The sequence below is a fragment of the Amphiura filiformis genome, chromosome 5 (assembly GCF_039555335.1).
Source record: "Amphiura filiformis chromosome 5, Afil_fr2py, whole genome shotgun sequence".
NCBI classification, from domain to species: Eukaryota; Metazoa; Echinodermata; class Ophiuroidea; order Amphilepidida; family Amphiuridae; genus Amphiura; species Amphiura filiformis.
In genome coordinates, this window is record NC_092632.1 from 42,432,121 (window position 1) to 42,456,139 (window position 24,019).

The following is a 24,019-nucleotide window of genomic DNA, read 5'->3' on the forward strand; positions in this document are numbered from 1 at the left end:
ATCACTTTGACAATAGGTGATATAGCCTGCACCTTGGATATTCAGGTATAGGCCCCTGATGATGTAAAGCAAGCACAGAAATAAAGGTATGTGAAATCTACATACTATTTAAGTTCCTCCATTTGAACTGTCTTTGTCTTCCTTTGTTATCTGAGTGGAGGTCGCCGTCCGGCAGCAATAGTTCCTTGTAGATGCGTAACCTACGAGCATCATCATCCTCTACAGCTTTCCTGAAATAATAGCATACCATAATTAATGAATTTAAAGAATTCAGTAGATTGTAACCATTTCCAAAACTTGTTACATGATTGCAGAAAAGATTAAACACAGGGCTCCCCCTGCTTCAACTACTTCCTATGTACACTCAACTCTAAATACGCAGATCTAGGGTTTCTCTACCGAAAGTCAATTTGGGCTTCCTTCCCAAAATGAAATCTTTGTATTGCACAACAATAGATAAAGTTCAGGGATAATCCAATAATGGTTTAGACTTTATTTTAAAATGGGTAATTTTTGTTCAAATTTCAAAGATACAGCTGAATTCCTTTCTTTATTTTCTTTCCAAATATATATACTTTCATTTTGTTACTTATTTATAGTGATATAGTGAAAATGAAGTTATTGCGTCAATGCACATGATGTAATACTACCCTCACTGGAGTATGCACTGATGTCACTCTCTTGAAAAGCCAAAATGTACCTTACCCCTGAGTAGGACTACACCTTACTTTGGAGCTCCAACTTAATAGTACTGAATCTCATCTACCTGGAATGACTCAACAAGCTATTTGGAGCTTCCAGATATAATTGGAAGTTTACTGCAAATTGATGAGCATTAAATCTACCAACACATACGACAGTGCTCAAAACCTTTTGGATAGACCAACTATAGAGTGATGTGATCCAGGTTATCCAATCGTACCACTACTTTCTTTGTTGACTTACATGTGTACTTTGTTGACCTGATCTCTCAGCTCCTCCTCATCTCCAAGATCCTCTTGATCCGCTCCAGCGTCATCTTCCAGTTCATCTGCTAAATCCTCTGCATCGTAAAACTCATCGCTGTCATACTCGCTTCCTGACAACTCGGCTTCATTCTCAACAAAGTGTTTCTTGATCAACTTGGATTTCCTGTGAGAGATTAGAGTACCGTAAGTGGTTTGTTGAACTCAGACAAATAGATTTAAATATATCAGGTGTGTTTTAATGAAAATATGAACTGATCTTATATGGAGTAACTTTACATTTAGTGGTCACCACCTGCAAATATAATCATAACCCTAATATTTTAATCCTAACCCTAAACCTACCCTTTAATTGCATCGGTGGTGATATTTACTCATGTCTTGCTGATCTTACAATTCTTGTTCACATATTAAATGGGAAGCTTCAACCACACTTTGTTTCACCTTGGTAGTGATGTCAGTGCATTTACGCAGTGCAGTTGCTCCACAAGGATGCCGCAAAATCACCCTGGTACACGCGAGTATAATGGTCTGTGAAACTGAGTTGAGACATGAACGATTGAACTGCAATATGAGCGAAATGCGCACCTGTGTCACTAACAAACTCGGTGAAACTATATTACAACATAAGATTAATTTTTGTTTTGACTTTTGTTTTGAGCCTAAGATTACTTTCAATAAATATTATTTTATCCATCATACACTCTACATAATCACATAAAATATGATATATGATGCAGGATTTGGGACAACTAAAACTAATCATGTTTATGAAAGTGTAGGAACAAAAAAAACCCAATGTTAATGACTTACTTCTGAGAGAACATTTTAAATTTCTTGACCTTGACCTGCTTCTTTTCATCCTCTCCCTCCTCATCACTGCTTCCTATCATTTTGATCCTCCTCCTCTTCTTGGTTCCTTCTTCTCCTGCAACTTCCTCTCCTTGTTTCTTCCCTCCTTCCCCTTCATCGCTGCTCAGTCCCTTGAATTTGTCCTTATCTTCATTCTCATCTTTTTCGTCGTTACTATGGAAACTCTCATTATCGGATACCAGATGAAAAGATGCCTCACTGCCATCATCGCCTTCCTTCTTATTTTCTTCAGCGAGGTTGGTTTCTTTGTTGTTCAAGCCCTGAGCCTGGGTCCTGAAAAAAGGTCATGCATTTGAAATTCATATTGAGCATTTGGTTGTCAGAATGAGGAAAAATTAGTGCAGTTAAAAAATCATGATTTTACTAAACTTGAAGAAAAGAAAAAGCATAGTGATTTATAGCGTGCTACACACAGGCATAAAAGACACTGCTCAACCCGGCAGTATTTCAGCTCTGAGACTGAATGTCACATGAGGGTGTTTGGTAATTGCCATATATATGTAAACATTTCACTTCTTAAAATCGAGCATTAAGGCTCAGTAAAGAATTTAAACATTAGACAGGCAGGTCAGGTAAAGTATAAATACTTTTTGTGATTTTATGGAAGATCCATGTTCAATACTTCTGTTATATACTAACTTAGCAAATGTTCCTGAGCAAAGCTGAAGTAATTCATCCATGCCTCCTTGAGTTTCTCCAAGTCCTTTAGTAATCTGTGAAAATGGTCCTGTGCCACCAAATCCTTTGGGTGAGCTGGCCCTTGGTTCTTGTGTGCCTGGAGATTTATTAGCAACAAAATATCAAATATATCAATATATGCTAAGCATATTGGACCAGAGAGACAGTTTTGACACCAACTTCTTCTGATCTTGGTGTTTGTTAATGTTCATGGCAATAAATATTAGATCAAAAATTCAGAATTTTTACCATGAAGACTGGTGTGACGCAAGGTATTGTGTTGGTTAAATGACATATTCAAGTCCCCACTAAAAGAAAAAGTGCAATAGATCCTCACCAACCAACAAGATAGTATTTATAAACTAATGCTTGATATTCCTCACTGAGATAGGATTAGATGCATTTGTGATAAAATATATTCCACTTCCACTAAAATGGTTCAAACATTGGAATTCTTGATGGTTTTGATTGCATCGTTGATGACCTTCAATATCAATACTGATTTTGTTTTCTATACCATTTTTTACCCTGATGTAGCAGTGACATCAGTATTCATTTCATTGGGCGCAGCTTCAAATCGCTAACGTTCGCTCACAGCACTAGTGTACATACACGCACACGCTTCAAGATGCCCCATAGATGTGCGCGTAAAAACATGTTGACGTCACTGCCACATCAGGGAGCAAAATGGTATAGATACTTGTTCCATCACGGTTGATTAACTGATGACACACCATGCTCAGCCACAATTGTAATAATACATACCTGTGAACTGTCCAGAGCATAAACCCAACAATTCATCCATATTGTTTGGAGTAGCTGCAGGCTGACTGCTATTGAATAGCTTCTTAGCCACTGGTTTGGGTTTAGGGACAGAAGGACGTACATTCAAAAACCTGAAAGGCAAGAATAAAATGGATCAAGGTAAAGAGAAAAAACAAAATATAAACAACTTGGCTGAACAAACTTTTATTTAGAACACCTGGAGATAGCTAAATCGAATCAATTGCGCCAGCTGGATTGTAATGATATTAAAGATGTTCTGGTACATTTTTCAAGCTTTCTGTGATTCTAAGTGTCATTTAGCCTCTATCAGAAAAAAAAAACAACAAAAAAAGACTGACCCTACTTGGCGAGTCCGCACGCCCGCAGAACAGGGCATTTTCTTTTCGTCACCTTATCTAATTTGTTTTTTTTTCACTAAGAGACTAAAATATAAGCCTTTTTTCAAAACTCACCCATTTTCATCAAGGAATTGACTCTGTGTCTCATCTTCTTCAAATGAGAAATGGAAGCTTTGCGATTCGCCAGTCCGCTGTGAGTCATGGATCCCTGGACTTGGTAAAGGAGATTCATCTCGGAATAAAAGCTGAGAGTCCTCTACAGGCATGGTAAGTTCCGACAGCTTTGGTGTACTCTGTATAAGAAAGGGAACAGAATTTTGGAGTCAGCTATTGAAATAATTGAACGACACAAACTGACAGCTACTCTCTTCTCAATAGTAGACGTTTCAGATTCAAAAAACTGGGTAGGGTTGTATGTAGCTACAATGGGTGGTGGTGGGCAGCAGAGCCCAACACTCCATTTTTCCACCCACCACTAAATGGTCAGTTCTGTGCTGGAGCCAAACACTTAAAATCAAGCTTGTGTAAAAAAAACCCAAAAAACAACAACAACACATTGATATGTTTAACTAATTTGTCAAAAAGACATGTTTGGTAACTTATGTATTTTCCCCACAACACAAAAATATTACCAGCTGCAGGGTTCCATTTCTTTTACATGATCCAAATGATTGAGAAATATCATCCCAAATAAATTTATTTTTTAGAACTTGCAGACTTGACAAATATTGTAAGTAGGTCCTGCAACCAGAATCTTCATAAATTAACATCACATCAGCATAACTTTAAAAAGTTCTAATTAATCCGTAAACAAGATGTGAAATATTAGTTTTCTGGTTACAAATACAATACACACTTTTACCATCACGTAGAAAAAAAACTCATTACCTTTGGTTCTGAATCCATAATTGATTTTTGCTTTGAGAATGGCATGAACGGCTCTGCAGCATCTGAAGATTTGCCAGCATGCCTCATTCCACCGCCAGGTTGATGGCCTGGTATAACAGATCCAAACATCTCAAAGCTGGTATCTAGACTGTTTGACGCAGAATCCAGTTTCAGATTGCCAACATCTGATGTTTGATCATCTATATTTTATATAAAAAAATTTCAGAATTTCATCCAGTTTGCTATAAATATGATTAATCAAACAATAAAGTGATTTGCTTTATTAAACAAATTACCAATTCAACATTATAAAAATGGTACGAGATATCCTCCTAAAATTCGAAATCTTTTACTCAGAAGTTATGCCTGGAAATTTGGCATGATCATCATTATCTTTATATGGCATTTGATTAATAAAAATGATCACACCTCATAAATATACTTAAACTAATCATTACAATTCACTGATTGATCACAAATGATTTCCCTACAACCTCAACCCCATAGGCAAAGTTTGGTATATAATAAAACAAATACTAAATCTGGGGATTAGGGCAACCATTTTCCCCTCGGTACTGACGTGTTGGGAAGTAATCAAATCATCCAACACTTTGGGGACCAGTAGTTTTGACTACTTCCCCTCAAACATGTTGTATTTGTATAATACTTTCTACAAAGAAACAAGTTCCATTCCACTGCCAATTCACAATCTTGAGAGAAAAATGAAGTTACTTATATTTAATCAAATTCAGGTATCAATGAGATATAGCCTAAATAATAGAGCCTCACCCTTATTGTCCTCCTTGTTCTTCTTGACAGCACTATCCTCCTTGCTTTTCTTGAGAGCGCTCCAAGTAAACCCAGTGGTTTCTCCTACTGTAGGTGACATATCTCCTGTGGTCTTCTTGTCCCCATCTGAAGTTAGTATACTGTTTCTTGTATTGGAATCAAACATCTCCATGGTCTTGCTTCCATTAAGATTAAAACCAAAACTGTTCTTGGTGTCGGTACTTATCTTTGCTGATGAGGAATTGGATCCAGCGATGGACAAACGAGATGATTCAGATGGCTCGTTGCTTGGACCTTAAACACAAAACAAACTTGCTTTAGTATTCATATACAGACCTAAAATCTAAACACAACTTAGTTGACCCCTGATTTTATGTGTACAACTTTGGTTTATTTTGATCAATTTAGTGCTGAGTAAACAATACCCTACAGAAATTGACTACACATAAGAATTTAGGATGGCGCATGCAGTAAATCCAGTAATCGATATGGGCCTACACAATATGGGTGATTTAGCAATTATCATGGTGTAACATCTTGGCATAATTTTTGAACTTTTGATCTCAAGATTGGACATACCTTAAATTTTTGGTTATTGTAGGGAGACTGGCAAAACAAGTTTGGGATCAATGTCATGACCTTTTGGACACTGTCTTGTAACTGGTATTGGCCCCTTGTCATGGTTGAGTGATGCTTCGTTTGCTCTGATGTATATGGTCTCCTTCAACACCCTTGTTGTGTTCAATTGTCTAAAAGGTCACCAATCGTCAACTTGGGTTGCCAGTCTCCCGATGAAGGTCAAAGTTGTGCCCGAAAATATGAGATACGTCCAATCTGATGTTGATCAAAATCTTTAAAATCCATAATAATTGTAGAATAATGTATCCTCTTCTCTTGGCACTCACCTTTCACTCTTGCATCTGATTCCTTCACTTCTGGCTCATCATCTTCTGGTATCTTTAGCACCATCTTCTCTTCATCTTCATCATCATCATCTTCATCCAGAACTAGTTTCTTCTTCCTCTTTACTCTTGTTGGTGTGATCTTCCTTCTTCCCATATCATCTTCTTCATCACTGCTTTCTTCCCCTGATGCCATCTCAGCCTTGTCATCATCTTTCTTGGGTTCTCCTTCCTCTTCATCCTCCTCCTCATCATATTCATCCTCCTCGTCATCTTCATCAACTTCTGCTTCTTCATCACCAAATTCACATTTCCTTCTGGCCTGTAAAGGACAAAAGAGAAACACTGGACTATGTTAATGCTGTTCATTTTTAGAAAACAGATTAGATTCAAATGTTTGTACTTTTTAGGCTAAGACGCTTACAAGAAATGGACATGCAAGTCAGGGAGTATTCTAATGTGGAGATGTTGTCCCACTGCATAAAATTTCAGGTGCACGCATAGCAACCAGCACAGCAAAAGGAAACATGGTCAAACAGTGCATTTGTATCCTAGTTTTTCCTGGATTCCTTTTGTGTGAGGTCAGCCTGACCAAGAGAATCAAATTGTGTGACATTTAGAGGTGCTTTGTTTTGACACCAACTTTCTCCCAGCTTACAGGAATAAACAGGTGTTGCTGATATGAACTTTGGGAAATTTGATGTTTACACTTTTATCATACATATCAGACAAACAGTGTCGCCATAAATGGTTTAAATGGCAGGTCAAATCCATGTCACTGAATATAAACAGTAAAAGGCAAGAATGTCTAGAAACTTCACTATATCATAGTGGCATTGACGTCAAAGCGTTGACGCAGCTGTTTCATGCCCACATCTATGTGGCATCTTACAGCATGCGCATATGTACGCCAGCGCTTTGAACGAACGCTAGCGATTTCAAGCAGCACCCAATGAAATGCGCACCGTCATCACTGCCACATCAGGATGAAAACTGGTATAAACTTACTGGTTCTTCATAGTCGTCTTCATCCATTTCCTCATCATCATCTTCGTCATCATCATCATCTTTGATATTATCTTCATCAGGATCATAATCAGTGTCCGTCTGGTCTGTCAACTCTGCCTCATCTTTGCCTTTCTTTTCTTCATCCTCTTCGTCGCCATCTTCAAGAAGTTCCTCGTTGTCGAGACGGTATAGCTCTTTGCGCTTCTTTCTTGCTTGCTCTCGTATCAGTCTCATTTTAACTTGTAAGTTGTCTTTCAATTTCAACAATTTAGCACCTTAAAAGGAAATGGAACAAACATTTTTTATAAATTATCCAAGGCAGAACTTTATGTGAACTGAATGCTTACTCCTTTTCACTCTACACACATTCCTCAGAAATTTACAAGATTTACATAGGCACCACTTTTTTGTCTATTTGGAATAATCATTACCAGTGTCCGAATTAAAGAAAATATGGAGGTTGTCCCAAGGACAACTAAAGCATACATTCTGCTTGTCCTCAAAACATTTTGGTTGTCCCCAAAGTGTATCATATATTTTTGTGCAAAAATTTAAATTTGTTTGATGTTTTTTTAAAGTTTTATTTATTTATAAATCATGATTCTGGTGGTAAAATATAGTGGTAGTCAGGTTACAAGTGATTTATGGACAAGAGTATATGTGTTCACTACATTCTCAGCACCTCTAGTATACATGTGGAAATCTGGAGGTTATCCCAAGGATAACTAAAGCATAAATTCTGCTTGTCCTCAATACATTTTGGTTGTCCCCATAATGTGTCATACTTTTGGAGGAAAAATATAGTGGTTGTCCAGGGGATAAGTACATAGCTCAATATGGTTGTCCCCAGTGATTTTTGGACAAGAGGACAAGAGGATAAGTACTTATTTCGAATGTGTATATGAAGCCATGAATACTATACTGTGGCATCAAATCAGACAATACTTATTTCACAACAAAACTCAATTTTTCTTATCAGTAGGGACCATATTGGACATTTTGATTGTTTGATACATGGATGCAATTTTTCTCTAAGTCAGATATTAGCAAATATAAAATGGTCAAATATAAGAAAGTATGTGCTATTTCTGATCATATTTCCAAAAATTTACCTTGAAATTTTTATAGCAAAGTCTCAATTTAAAGCCAGCATTATAGGGCAGATGTTGGTGTTCATAAATCAAAAAGTGTGAAAATGATGTAGAGTGTATTTTGCATTAACTCTACACCTTTTAAACCTACATCTGAAGTTCTGTAATTAAATGCTGAGGAGCAACATAAATAAATCTCTTACATTTTTAATTGAGATTACCATTTAAAATGTAAATGTCATCGGATTCTATTGTAAACCTTCAATCTGCATCAAAAATGTTATTCAAAATTCATTAAGCATTTAGAAGATTTTTATTTTATTACCTGGAACTTTGAGGAGAGGATCTTCCTCTTCTTCCCCATCTAAGGTAGTTAATACTGTGTCGTACTTCAAATCTTCCTTTCCATCGTTGTCAACTTCTTTACTCACAACACTAATGAGACAAAGAGATAAGCATATAAAATATCCATCTAATATCTTGTCTTTTCTATAGACAATAACTGGGTTACATATAGCTTGCAATTTGAACAATAAAAGCATCGTACACATTTAACATCAATCATTCTTACTACAAGATACAATTTTATTTGAATCGCTCTGAATTTGTATCGGTTTCAATCATGGAGATACGATATGGGTGTAAACAAATAATCCTGGAAATCTCTAATTTCACCCTAAGTTTTAATCTTGACAAGTTGACAGCTTATATTATTCCTCTCTAATAATTTCTGGAAATTACTATTATACAAGCAGGGATGTAAATGGGCAACATGTATCCATTTCCAGAAATCCATCTGGTCCTTGGACAGGTAGCAGAGGGCTTGCGTGCGGTATTGAATTTTCTTTTTGAAGGCGGGTCAAATTACCGGTAATGTCCGAAAGATTTACATCCCTGTACATTGCTCATTTCCAAAATATTGAATTTGGTAAATGAGAGAAACATTCCATGTATTTAGATTGCAAAGATTCTTATACAATAAGACTTGGTTCAAATCTACTCAAAACCCACCACTCCAAGTGATCTTATAAACTTGACAAATTGACAATATGGATTACTCACCCATGCCGTCTGAAATATTTGGCATTTGGAGGGAAATTTTGGTTCCACAACAACATGTATGAAATAATATGAAAATATTTTTTGGTCTCTTACTTATCTTCCTGGAAAATACACATTTTTTCTATGCCAATACCCACCTGACTTCAACTTGTCTCTTCTTCTTAGCAGCTGCTTTCTTTGTATGCACAGCAAACCTATCCATCAGTTTCTTCAGTCCAGGATTCAACACTGGCCCTGGTGTCTCATCATCATCTGATCCTTCTAGATCAATAACAGCCTCAGGGGATCCTTCCAATTTTGGCGTGAAGCCCTTGAGCTTCTCTAGACTAGCCTCCACGAGCATCTGGCGTCTCTTAGCCGCGGACATGGTGCCTTGCAGTTGGCCTGGTGCCGGTGTAACAGGTAATTCTTTGTCATTTTGAGTTGGCACCTGTGGTTTTTCATCCACAATAGCCTGAGGATCTTCTGGTTGCGTTGCAGTAGGTTCTTGTTCCTTATCTGATGAAATCGGTGCATCATTGTTAACTTGATCACTAACAGTTTGCCCATTGACTAATTGACTGGATTCCTTGTCAATGTCCTGCACCTGGCTGTCCCCACCTGCAGGATTCTCATTAACTCCAGTTGTAGGTGTGGCAGCAGGTGCATTTGAGGCTATCTCATCAGAATCTGGCTCTGTTTTACCAGCACCTTCACCTGCCTTTTCAATACAGTCATCTTTGGCATACTCTTGTGATTCCTCCTCTTGAGTTTGTGACAAAATTCCAGTCAAGTTAAGCGAGTCTTCAACTTCCTCTGAATTTTGCACAATATCTTCACTGTTTTCTAGTTTGTCTGTACTTGGTTCAGCTTTGATCTGCTCTTCACTGAGCATATCTCCATTTTTAGCACCGTTAGGATCGTCCGCCTTGGCAGGTTCAATGTTCTTTAACCAGTTTGCAACTATAGGGAATTCCTCCACAGGTGTACTGGGAAGCTTCAGTGAATCACTATCTTGTGTGCTTGACAGTGAAGATTTTGTGTCCAACTGCAGTTTGTTGTTATTGCTAGGTGATTTGGAATGTTTGGTAGAATACCCATTACTGTTTTTATGTGCACTTAAACCCCTGATAAGAAAAATAAAAACAAAATTATCAGAAGCAGGTCAAATTTGAAGTAAAATGTGCTAAGTTTGCAATCTAGACTTAACACTTGTAAGTGTGGTTAAAATTCATCAAATCATATATATAAACTTGATGCCTAACAGTTATATTATCGACTAATTATGTGATCATCTAGCTTGCAAGCTTCAGGCAGATCAAGAATTAAGCTAAATCATGTCACGATCTGACTGCTTAGTGCCAGAGGTGGGCAAGTGCAACAACTGCCATGTGTAGATGAGTACAATATACAGTGTGTAAATTGCCAAATATTCACAGGGCAGCTATTGCACTTACCCACTTCTGGCACTGAGCAGTTGATTTGCACTCCAAAACTTGCCCGCTGCAAAACAAACAACTTTTAAAGTGGGCTACAAAATTGCCAAGACAAACTTTTAAAGACAGTATAACACATTCTATCACACATCATACTCCCATTTTCAAACAAAAGTGCACCTTAATGTTAGAAGTAGCAATGCAAAGTTTGAAAAGTTATTTTGAGGCGTGCTTCACCCAACTTTGGATCTTTGCATTGGATTACAAAATTCACACTGAAGTAAATTTAAAACACACCACCACACAGGCCTGTAGTTCCCACTGGTCCGTAATAGGATGGAGTGATGTTCCTTATTATTTTACTGATATTATTTAAAAGTATGTGTGTTATGCTTTAGTTTTAAATCACAGAAAAAGGTAAAAGATAAGCACATTTGAAATGTATTTTAAGGATCATTCAACCTGGGAAAACAAGAGTGTTTAAGGTTTTTCTGTCGTCACCCGATTTGACTTGACTATTGCGCCCGTTTTCAACGCGTAGTTGCGTTGCAGACAACGATGCGTCTTGTGCGTGTCAATGTTATTTTTACGCACCGGTGATAACTAGGGCCACAAAATAAAGAAAACAATGTTTGCTGAGCGCAAAAAAAAAAGTGACCGCTTCTAATATACATACAACATGTACAAACCAAATGCCAGCGTGCTTCCACTGATAACGGACCTGGACCCCATCCCCAAAGTATAGACCTACGACAGTAGGGTCCAATAGATGGTATGAAGTTATAGACTATATATACCCACACAGAATCAGGGTATTTTTTTTAACATTAGGCCTAAACAAGTGTTGGTTAAATTGGTTAATTCGTTTTAATAATATGTTGGCCTAAATGTGGGTAAGCATTATATTATAGGCCTATTAAAGGTTACGTTTGTAGAACGTTTCATAATGAAAGACACCACAACAAAATGTTGTGAAAATGTTATTGTAGACATATATTATTTTGGCAACATTGTCCCAAATTAGAATATGTTTTGCAGCAAGTGTTCAATGTTTTTGATTGTTATTTTGAAAATGTTTTAAAAGTTTAAATGTTTAAAGCATTTTGTGTTATTGGGTAAAGACCTACTACGTGCACTGAATTCATAATGCATGCGATATAGACAACACCATCAAAACTATTCCGTTTAAAAAAAGGGTCATACATTAAATTATGATATCACAATTGGCCAAACGTTTTTCTACACCAAAAAAGTTTTCCTCTCGGTAAACGGCACAAAGCATGCACTAAGTAGGCCTATGCCTATAATAATTGTAGGCCTATTATAGTTAAACACTTCCGCTCATGGTGTCAAACGCTTCAATCGCTTTAACATGTTTAATAAAATAATCCTCTTTTTGGTCATTCGAGTCAGGTGAACATAAAGCTGAAAATTCCTCACTTTGTGTACAGTGTTCGAATTTAGGAAAAATAAATGGTTGTCCCACGGACAACCAGATTACAATTTCTGGTTGTCCGTCTAAGTTTTTGGTTGTCCGTAAGCCTACAAATGTGACGTTTGGCTAGATTTATGGTTGTCCGGCGGACAACCGAATCAGTATTTTTGGTTGTCCGGCGACTTTTTAGTTGTCCCGGGCAACCGGACAGCCAAAATTTCGAACGCTGTTTGTGTAACTTAATAACTCTTTGGCCCAATATCTTTGCAGAATGGCAGTCTTTCTTACACCTGTTTGTGACCAAAATACACCAAATTAGAATTAGGCTAAGAAATTTAAGGCTTGATTTATAAGTCTTTTATAGTTGACATCATCATAATTGTTCCTATTTAATATGGACACTTCTTAGCCTAAGAAGTATCTTAGGTAACTTTTTTTACAGTGAAAACTTTCCTGCGTAAACAGACAATTCCTTTTTGTGGCATATATGCGTAAATGAACGCTGATCCGCATCAGATCGGCTTGTATACCAACGCGTTGATACGCACCAAAATATCCATGTACGCAATTAACTACGCATGGTGTCGCTAAAAAAATGCTTTTTTTGACCTATTTTGGAAAAATTAAAAAAAAACAAGGTCCGGTACCCCCCATTTTTTTTGCGCGATTTTACAGAGCTTTTTCTTTTTCATAACATATATAAAATTAAAAAATTTTGTCTCGACAATTTTTTATACAACGCATAAAAGGTGGTATATTTTGGGCAAATTGCTGATTTTGCCATTGAAGTGTACAGAGATTTTTGGAAATGTACACCTCTTTTAAAACGGCTGTAGCTCAAAAGTGAGGTCCGGCGCCCCCTGTTTTTTTTCCTGATTTATTATCTACATATATTAATGTACAAAATATGTCAATTAAAAAAAATTTGGTCGATAGGTTTAGTTACGACGGTAAAACCTTAATTTTCAGATTAAAAACTGTATTTATATTGCTCATTGAGAAATTGGACAAATCAATGCAAATGAGTCAAGATGCTGTTGCGATTAAACGTAGGAATTATCTTGAGAGTATTGACTAGTGAATATAATATTACCCATTCAATTTCTTGGCTCCTCGGAGAGGTACAGGCTTCAGGAAAGGTGAAGATGAAGATGGCTTCCTGTTGAAGAAATCATCCAGGGACTTCTTTGCAGGCTTGTGATATGGCAATCTTAAGGATGATTCTGTAATGTAACAAAAACCATAAATAAGAATTCATCCATCACAACATAAAATGTCTGGATACCACAGGTAGCCAGCTGGCTTACCTAGCTACATGAAATAGTTCACACAATTAGACACACAGCCAGATACCCCTATTTCCATGAATAAAAAAGTATGTACTTATACTTTTTAATATTAAATATCAGAGTTTGCCTTATTGAATTACTTTAAAATAAATGTCATGTGCAGTATTTCAACTTGCTCCAAAAATGACAAAATCTGAATTTTGATGACTTTAGAATCATCTGGTTCAGCAGATCTCTAATCGTCCCTTTGAGGTAAATGTGCAACTTGAACTTATATGAATGACTCTTAAACACTTGAGAAAGTTCCTGCAATTTTATTGGTTCTTAGCCATGTTATATACGACACATTATAACATTGTTCAGTGTGTGCGTCGATGCTATACGCACTATTTCAACCATGTGGAGGTACATTTAAACAAATTACAATGGGACTGATCGATTCTAAGCCCAAGGTAATTCCTTGTAAAATGTAGGACTTAATTTGATTAAAATTCAGTTTAGCTTCAAAATGGCAAAATTTTTAGCGTGCAATTTGTACCATAAACTTATTCTGTCGCCAAAAGGTAAAAAAAAACCAAAAAACGTCACAACTCACCTCTCACAATGCGTTGACTATTGCTGTGAATTTCTTGTACTTCAGCCTTCTTTGCTCTTCTTGGCTTTTTTTCTCTGGGAGCCTGAATGGGAATCAGTGACATAATAACTTAGAAACAACTTTTTGTTACAATATGTGTCAGTAGTTGATATCTTTTTTTTACACCTTCAAAACTGTCAATTTTTCAATGTACCTTTCTACTGATTTAAAAAAGTTTTGTCTCATAGTCTTATGTGTGTGCATAGCTTTTAACATTTCCTATTTGAGGCATTTTATCTTTGGTGTCATGTTTTTTTTAAATCTGCAGGAGCATCAAATAAACATACAAAGAAAAAGGAAGGTCAAAAATGCAAATTTACAAAATGAAATCTCACAACTAGGGGTGTGATTTTTTTTTTTTGTAGTTGTCTCTGGACCTAGACCTAAATGCTAGGATCATGGTTGACCTAAAAAAAAAAAAATTGAATTTTGCACGTTGTTTTGTGCTTTTAATCTGAAAATTGATACATAGTTTTCATGTCATACTCTATTAATGATATCAAAATGCATTCAAATTCAATGCATTTTGATATCATTAATAGAGTATGACATGAAAACTATGTATCAATTTTCATTTTAAAACACAAAACAATGTGCAAAATTAGATTTTTTTTTTTTTAGGTCAACCATGATCCTAGCATTTAGGTCTAGGTCCAGAGACACTCTAAAACCGAAAAAAAAAAACTTTGAAAATTTTTTTTTTTTAAATTTAAATTTGGTACCCGGCAGGGAATTTCCTGCCCGGTAATAGGATTATCGGGCGGGACTCGAATTCCCGGGACTCACTCACACCCTTACTCACAACAGGAGTGCACAGGGTTTCAGGGTAAAAGTAATTGAGACATTTGCCCCGTTCCTAATCAAATCAAGTAAATCAGATAATAACTCTGACAATTTGGGTACCTACCTTTGGTTTTCTCTTAGATTTAGCTCTCTCTGATACATCAGGTGGTGTAGGGCTAGTCCTCTCCTCACCATCACTGCCTGCATTATCACCACTCTCATTCCTAACAAAGGGGTCATTCACTCCGGAATCCGATGAATCGTCATCATCACTGAAAGCTGGGATAGAAAAATATGTACATTGCATCCAATTGAAAAATGTTCTTACATGTATGTGTGAAACTTCAAATTTAACATCCCTTTTACGATCACAATTTATTACTTCTAATGAGTCAGCTAAGAAGAAAAATTGTCAGCTTTGACCAGGATTTGAACTGGGAACATTATTTATATGATTGTAATGAAGTATTTCAATCCATTGTTGGTTATTTTTAGTGGGCAGTGGCAAACTTGGAAAGCCCAAAAAAAATGCCCAGGATACTTTTTTCTTCCAAAAAATAATATGTTCGGTTTCAATGTTTGGACTTGATGGTACAGTGGGTACTTATGTACTATTTAATTGTCTATTTCTCCATTTACTCTATCATTCATCATTTCATGTATACTTTTGCAAAAAAAATACAGCTTCTAGGTCTACTGAAAATCCTACCGATCAACGTATACGTCGAACAACTGAATACAAGCACAATGTGTGGACCAATATATGTCGCACCCCTCCACAACCCCATCGACCATATTTGACACTTACGTTAGAGGGAGGGGGTTAGCCTTCTAACAAAAGGACTTTCGTTTATAGGGCTTCATCGAACTTTTGGGTTGTTCCCTTATACAAAACTATGTACGATTCCTTTATATCCTTACCAATGGGCTTACTACTTCTATTAGTTTGAGTCGGTTGTGGCGATGAAGGTGCCGGACCTCTTTCTTCATCACTGCTATCCTCAGCATCAAACAAGTCACTGTTCAAAAGCGGGTTGGTTTTAGCCACCTGAAATGTCAGACAAGATAAAAAGAATTTGATAAATAATTGAGCTTCTAGGGGTGCTATAACCTGGGGCTTTTTCCTTGGACCGGCCTCAGCAGAATCCTAAAAGCAGGTCCCTGGACCCAAAGCCATAAGATGCTTCGCTGTATTTGGTCTAAGCCAGGGATTTTCGGGCGGGCTCGTAGGTACCCGCCCGAGATTACATTACCCGGGCAGGAAATACCCTGCTCATGTGCCCTAAATTTTAAAAAAAAAGTTATTTTTTTCCCGGTTTTGTAGTGTCCTAGGTCCTAGACCTAAATGCTAGGATCATTCATGGTTGACCTAAAAAAAAAAAAAAAAATTGCATGATGTTTTGTGTTTTTAATATGAAAATTGATAATTTGTATTCATGTCATACTCTATTAATGATATCAAAATGCATTCAAATTCAATGCATTTTTTTTTTATTTTTTTAAATATTTTTTTGCAATTTCGGGTACTCGGTTACCCACCTGAAAATTGCACCGGGTAACCGGACACAAAATTACCCGAAAATCACACCCCTAATTTGGTCAGTGGCACTTCAGCTCTACAAAATTTCATAACGACACAACACAGAAAATCTATTAAGTGCGTACTAAGGCAGATGTGAATACGCTAACACTATACCCATTTGTACTTTAGACCTTTCTCTGGTTCTGTCCTCTTAAATTGCGAACACAAGTGAAAGAGTGAAATAAAATGCAGTTGGAGTTTACCGACAGTTGCCTCATACAGTACGGGCGCACAAATATTTTACAAGACATACTTTATACTTGTCCCGCAATCCTGTCATAATAAGACAATATGTTTTCATCATGCTCCTTGGGCTAAACGTTTGAGTCTCTCTTGTTGTGATTAACACCATTTTGTTCAGTGCAAAAAGAACCCCTACTAAGGCGATGGTGGAGGGGGGAGGAGGGGGTTACAGAAGAATGGGATGATAGTGTAGCAGGAAAACTGGGAGGGGATATTGAGAATTTTATGAGGGCGGTAGACCATGTTTACGGACGGGCCGGACCCTTGCTGGGGTTACAACGACATGTAAATGAACGGCCTAAATATATAGTAAAGCAGACGAAACACAAGATGTAGAATGTTCACAGTTCTTCTATTGTTATTTCTTTTCATCACTGGATTTCATCAACAGCAATAGCTGTCTACACAAAGTCGTAGTCAATGCCGTAAGTTAATACAATGTTTTTGTGTGGATTTACGTGCTGTAATGAGGGATAGAAATGACAAGGCATTTATACATAAGCTTACAAAGGACAAATGCCTACCTGTTATTTAGGCCTAAAGTTTAGTGCAACCTAGCAAGACACAGAAAGGGAGTCTTTAACAGAGAGGGTGTTATTTTTAACACCAAATTACAAGCACCAGGCCAGCCGACCTCAAACCTCAAACACCTATACGAAAACACGCATTAGGCCCTAATCCTCACGCGGCTTATACCTTAAACATGCGTGCATACAATATTGAATGATAATTTGGCAAGACTCCATTCGCGTTCATGCGGGTTGTTTATTATTTTAGATGTTCAAATGTTGACACAGGAAGATTTTGATTTATAATAATGAGGGGGGTTTTATTTAGCTTAAAAGTACATGGCTCGGTTCTATGACAGAGATATGGTTTAAAACTACAATGGCTGAGGTAAAAGCTTAACCGATGCACGCATACTGCATAGGCCAAACGGTCTATGCTAAGCTTAAACCAATTATTAAAACCCTGGTTAACCTTTGCTTCATCCGGCAGTATCAGTCATCTTAAATGTGCATTGACACCTTGGAGCAAAAGCTCTCATAAATGGGTCGCACGGCTGAAGATACCAGATATTATACAGCAAAGAATCAACCTTTTGCACAGCCATTGCAGTAACCACATCTCCATCATGAACCACAGGAGGCCTATCAGCCTCCATATTATCAGCGAGCCGGCTTACAGTACATAAAAAGTTACATGTCCAGATTAGTTGATTTAGTTGTAAATTAGGCCTAAATTTTAATACCAAATACCGGATTTGGCAGGGGCCACTGCACAAGGCAGTGGCTTCTCTAAAGTCTACATTCCTCACCTGAAGAGATCTGCCTGTTAAAATTGAAACTAAACAGTGAATCTAAAATTGGCCTAAGTAAACAAAACTGCATCTCACATGAATCAAGTCTGCAAACGGAAAGACGCTACTTGTTTTAAAACAGTCCGCGCGAAGCCAAAAAGGGTCCGTCTAATTGCTCATGCGCAAATCCTCAAAATTAACTGATTGGTTTAGCGCGGCGCTTGGGGCAAACTGAAACGTTTGATGGGCGTGATAATGCTCCGCCCATTATTGAGGGCGCACTGATCGCGCCAGGGCAGTGCGGACGTCAAGCCGTTAATGCTGCAATTTAAGGCCTACATTTATTTTAAAGAATTATTATCTGATCATGCTGAATTTTAAGGTCTACATTTATATTAAAGAATTATTTAGTTAACCAGCACATACCACACATTATATAGTAATATAATAAGCCTATGGCCTATGATATATTTAAAATAAGGGGGTAAAAGCAACTTCATCACACTACTGATATTTTGCTATTTCCTGTTTTCCATTGAAATATCTAAGACAATTTGAACAATGCAATACGTTTCCGTAACATGAATAATAAACAATATAAATTTTTTAATTGGAAATTTAAACTTATGATCTCAACACAAAATTAAGACGTATCTCAAATTTTCGGTCACAACTTTGACCTTCATCTGGAGACTGGCAACCCAAGCTTGGGCCAGTGTTCAGAATCATACATTGGTGAGACTGAAAGATCTTTGAAAACCAGATTCTCAGAACACCGTCGTCCGAGTACTACCTCGTCGGAAGTCTCCCAGCACATCCACATTGAATCCCCCGCCACCAAGTTGATTTGGATGAGGTCAAAATCCTCGACCGGGATGCTAGATACTTTGAAAGGGGTGTGAAGGAGTCAATTTACATCAGAGTCAACCAACCATCTCTCAACCGCGACAGGGGCCGATACAAGTTACCCAGAGTGTACGACCGGGTTTTGAGGTCAAGTGACCAAAAGGTCACTGATCCCAAACTTGGGTTGCCAGTCTCCAGATAAAGGTCAAAGTTGTGACCGAAAATTTGAGGTACGTCTTAATTTTGTGTTGAGATCATAAGTTTAAATTTCCAATTATGAAGTCTACCAACACAGATGAACTTTCATGCTAGTAAAACAATATTTTATTTGATTTATTTTGAATAAAATATATTTTCATTGTTCCAACAAAGAATTTCCAATAATTGAGCATTTTTGAAGGCTGCAAAATTTACTATAGTCATGACAGTTAATTTCCGAAATTCCAAACAAAATTTCTAAAAGCCATTTAACCCCAATCCATAATCTTTTTTCCCCCATTGCATACATTTTCAAAGTATCATGCTCAGACTAGGGGGGTCACACATCAGCTAAATCTGGTCTTGCACAGTGCAAATTGACTCAGATCTATGAATACTACTACTACTAGTAATTTTTGATTAAGAAAAAATATTTATTTTATTCATTCCAGCACTCTTACTTGTTTTTTACATTGATAATCAATATCATATGTGTAGATAAAAAAAATGTTTGTTTTGGTAATTTAAGCCACTAAAAAAAATTCCATGGTGGCTTTTGACAAGATAGGAATACGCATTCTATCAATACTGAATTACTGATATCATACACCGCAAGCAAATTTCATTTGGTCACTTTGGAAAATGAGATTTCCTACATTGTGCGAAATATGTGCAAGCTATTTCTAAGTTGTTATTTCTGGATAATGAGTAACACACCTTTTTTTTGATACCAATATCTTATTTCTACGATCAATTTCAAATGTTACCTTTTTTCCCCCGCAAAACGTGTGCATTTTCCCATAGGAAATGTCTTCCAAGAGTGAAAATCTCATTTGGTCACTTTGGAAAATGAGATTTCCTACACTGTGCGAAATGTGCAAGCTATTTCTAAGTTGTTATTTCTGCATAATGAGTAACACATCTTTTTTTTGATACCAATATCTTATTTCTGTGACGTTTGGAATGTTAAATGGCAAGCCAACAAAAACTTTGTCTTTTAAGGCATTTTCCCTAAAAACGTGTGCGTTTTCCCATAGGAAATGTCCCTTAATAAAAGTAAATATTAAGATTTTTTCATTTTTGGACTGCAATTTTCAAAATACTGTGATATACCCAATGTTTTATTTTTATTTTAGTGGTTCAACCTCAAGTCTCAGAGTTGTTTTAACATGAATACGGACATTAGAAATTCATATTTACAATCTGAGGGTGCCCGAAACTTGCTATTTTGCTCTGTGAAGCCACCTCAACCGACCTGACCCTAATTTTGGAAATCAGAAAAAAGTTTTTTTTTCTATTTACTGTATAAAAGAATACCGACCCTATTTTTGGAAATTCCTGAAAAAGTCGCTCTTTTTTTCTTCTTTTCAAATTTTTGCATTCTGAAGATGTAAAAAAAAATGTATTTTAGAGCTTGTGTTCAACATTTTAGTTATTTTGTAATGTTTAATAGTTGATTCATTGTGACACTGCCCCCAAATTTCATAGAATAATAAATTCAAATGTGAAATGTCGGAAGCTTCTTCCAAAAAATAATGGTGGCGACATCACCTACAAATTACAAATGAGCTACCTGCACGTATGCCTAGCGCGGAGACTGGAGTGAAAATGACATCGGACATTATAGTGCCGAATGCATACCGGTACCTTAATTCAAAACCTGCTTGTGATGATACCGGTACATGTCCTCCGACTCTCATATTATATATATAGTTAGTTTTCATGTGCGCTTTCAATGTATGGACTTGATGGTACAGTGGGTACCAAGGTCTTAGCCAGCCATACGTCTGCCCGTCTTTAAGACGGGCTAATCTAATTTTAGACAGGTATATTTAATAGCTCTAAAACAGCTGATTTTAAGGGTATGTGAATTTGAGACTAATTCAAAGTGCATGTAAAGGCCAAATCAGGACATATTTGAACTCAGTGACCCTCAGTTGTTGAACATTTTTGAAAAATGACACCTAAATGACGCGATTTGGTGCAACATTTTTGCAATTTTTCGTTTTATATGACAAGTCATAAATGAGCCTAAATAAGCTTCAAAAATGAACACAATTAGCACTTTGTTACATGAATTACTCACAAAGTATAACCATCAAAGTGTCACAACTTAAGTCTACTCTTAACCAGTATATTAATACCACGACAGTTTCGGAAATTCAACTCGCAACAGAACTTGTCTACCACTCTAGTTCCGCCCATGTTGAACTTTTTTCCAGCCCTGAGTACCGCCCTACAAAAATGCATCGACCTCGTGTATGAAATTAAATGTACGCATGCGCCCCGCACAATTCCTATTTTTAGTGGAGGCTAACGGTAACGCTTTTGCTGGCTTCCGTTACATCATTCATCCCATTACACACTATGCAATACTTGATCAAAACTGTCGGTGGGAACCACGAACATGACGAACCAGGAAGTAGGATTGAGAATTCTGCCTGGGCAATTTGCGTACGGTACCGGTCAATGTTCGAAATAAGCACTTATCCTCTTGTCCTCTTGTCCAAAAATCACTGGGGACAACCATATTGAGATATGTACTTATCCTCTGGACAACCACTATATTTTACCTCTTAAATATGACACATTTTGGGGACAACCAAAATGTTTTGAGGACAAGCAGAATTTATGCTTTAGTTGTCCTCGGGACAACCTCCATATTTTCCTTATTTCGGACACTGGTACCGGTACATATTTTCTATGGGTTAAGCTTATCACATCAACTTCAGGCCAAGTTGAAGTTGCCCTAGATTTCCCGCTGGCAGTAAAAGCTTCCCGGTAATGAGATTACCAAATTACCCACTTTTTCCCGCTGTGCAAGTTATGTACTATTTAATTGTCTATTTCTCAATTTACTCTATCATTCATCATTTCATGTATACTTTTGCAAAAAATAGGTCTACTGAAAATCCTACCGACATCATCAGACTGTTCTAATTTCTAAACTGTTAGAGAACATTTGGAACAAGAACTATTAAACAAGAAGAATAAGATTAATGAAGTCACCATCATCAACATGATCATTAATCAAGTGTATAACATACAATATATGTATAATGTATTGAATTTGCTCTCAGATCAGACTCATCCATGCATCATATCAGCTCAGTTATCTTTCATCATTTGTTCATCATGTTCATTCAATCAATTCAACTTCATGATCATCATGATTTTAATATGACTCAATCTTACCTGCTCTGGCACTGCGACATGCTCAACGCCCAACATTATTCAATACGCCAAATCGGGGTAGACTTTTGTTTTCTACAATTCTAAAGATTTCATTTATTTTGATCTACTTTTAAACACCTAAAAATGACATAAGCTTACAGAAAATACAACAGAACAGAATTGGTGCAACAACGAAATTTTATTATTTGGCGCGACATGTTAGCCTCCTTTGCGAATTGTATTCTTTTAGCGTAATAAAAAATGCGATTACTAAAGTCTGCATGAGCGTCTATACTGGTGGTAGTCTTTTCCTACTCTACAATGTTTGTGTTTTTTAGCCAGCAGGGCGATCTTTAAAAGACTGTGGAATAGTCTAAAAATGTAAACAGTGCCCTCTACAAAAAAAAGACGACACGCATCGCGTCGCAATCCCTGAATATTTAGTTAAAAAGTGATTTAAATCATTTGAACACAATTGAATTTAGTATCTCAAGAGCAAATAAGTTTCTCCAAAGCATACTCTTTTAAGGTAAGAACGTTCATATCTATTCAAGGAACAATTAACGCTCACTTTGAACAACTAAGAATAGATCTTGCGATTTCAGGTAACTGCAAAATTCGGAAGACACGACAAGCTCCTACTATAGAAAAATGATTTAATTCGTGTACATGTAATTAGGTAACCTAGGCAAACCTTAGTTAACACATTTACTAGTCAGCGAATTCGCCGAGAGCGGGCCCCAACACAATGCATATTTACATAGAAATTTGAATTTTTTTCGAGAATAGGTCGGTGAAGGAAACCTACATAAATATGTTTTCTATACTTCACTTGACCCAAATATATGATTTTTATGGTGATAATCAAGTCGCACATGGAATTTTAGAGGATTTTGATAGCAGTTCCATTAAAAAAAGCTGCTATCATAATAGACTAATATCTAGAAACACCCCGAAATGCCGTTTTGGGGAATTTTGCTAGCTGAATCTTTTTGATGAAAGTCAATCTTTGACAAGATGTAACTTTGCTACGGAAAGTGCTGTGAAAAAAAGGTTTTCAGTTTTGGCTTAGTTTACTCAAGGGCTTTAATTTGATATATAAAATGATGCAATTTGATGGCAAATTTGAATTCACCTAGCATACCTAATGTAATGATGTATATAGCCCGAGGTACTCACACCTCCGTCACTACGATTTCCACTGTCCTTCTCCGTACGAAGGTCTGAGACTCCTGAGCATATATGGTCCTACATGGATCGAATCCATGGGTTCCTACAGTCACCCATGGAAAACAGGGTACTGGAAAACACTACACAATGTCCACATCAGCCATGGTTGGTTTTGTTTACATTGCATTAATTCCCTCAGAACAGGCAATATAGATTCCAGACAGATAAAACTTACCTAATATCAGTTTTAGTTGCCCTTAATAACTCCAAATTGACAAGACATTAAATTCTATTTGCTCATTTTCATACCAAAATCAAGGAAAACATGGTTTTGTTATTACAAAATAACAGGAAAATCATACAGTTCATTTCTGGTCAATTGCAGCAGGCCACTTGAGATAATCAATATTGGTACTTGAAAACCATGGTTGGTTGGTCAGTGACTTCTGCTCATTGTAAGGCTGACAGTGTTGTAAACTTGATTGCATATAAACATTAAGATTGCCAACTTATACCCTTTGTAAATTGTATTTGAGTTGTCAAATTTATGGATTAGTTACTGTCAAATGA

General features: G+C 36.8%; 2 protein-coding genes across 2 annotated transcripts in view; one reads left to right on the forward strand and one right to left on the reverse strand.

The window, feature by feature from the left end:
- LOC140153157 (uncharacterized) overlaps positions 1-22,478 on the reverse strand; it is a 30,141-nt gene extending 7,663 nt beyond the window's left edge. The window contains exons 1-17 of the mRNA XM_072175809.1: positions 22,301-22,478; positions 15,858-15,984; positions 15,061-15,215; positions 14,115-14,196; positions 13,324-13,453; positions 9,518-10,486; positions 8,644-8,753; positions 7,228-7,502; positions 6,223-6,541; positions 5,318-5,611; positions 4,529-4,728; positions 3,755-3,933; positions 3,282-3,412; positions 2,478-2,613; positions 1,779-2,111; positions 946-1,131; positions 106-230 (exon numbers count right to left, since the gene is read on the reverse strand). Of these exons, the coding sequence (XP_072031910.1) occupies positions 106-230; positions 946-1,131; positions 1,779-2,111; positions 2,478-2,613; positions 3,282-3,412; positions 3,755-3,933; positions 4,529-4,728; positions 5,318-5,611; positions 6,223-6,541; positions 7,228-7,502; positions 8,644-8,753; positions 9,518-10,486; positions 13,324-13,453; positions 14,115-14,196; positions 15,061-15,215; positions 15,858-15,984; positions 22,301-22,336 (3,787 nt within the window). The 5' untranslated portion in view covers positions 22,337-22,478. The remainder of the gene's footprint in view (positions 1-105; positions 231-945; positions 1,132-1,778; positions 2,112-2,477; positions 2,614-3,281; positions 3,413-3,754; positions 3,934-4,528; positions 4,729-5,317; positions 5,612-6,222; positions 6,542-7,227; positions 7,503-8,643; positions 8,754-9,517; positions 10,487-13,323; positions 13,454-14,114; positions 14,197-15,060; positions 15,216-15,857; positions 15,985-22,300) is intronic.
- Positions 22,479-22,677: 199 nt separating this feature from the next.
- Positions 22,678-24,019, forward strand: part of LOC140153160 (threonylcarbamoyladenosine tRNA methylthiotransferase-like) — a 32,719-nt gene continuing 31,377 nt past the window's right edge. Inside the window, 1 exon segment of the mRNA XM_072175814.1 lies at positions 22,678-22,808. The gene's annotated coding sequence lies outside the window, so the exon portion shown is untranslated.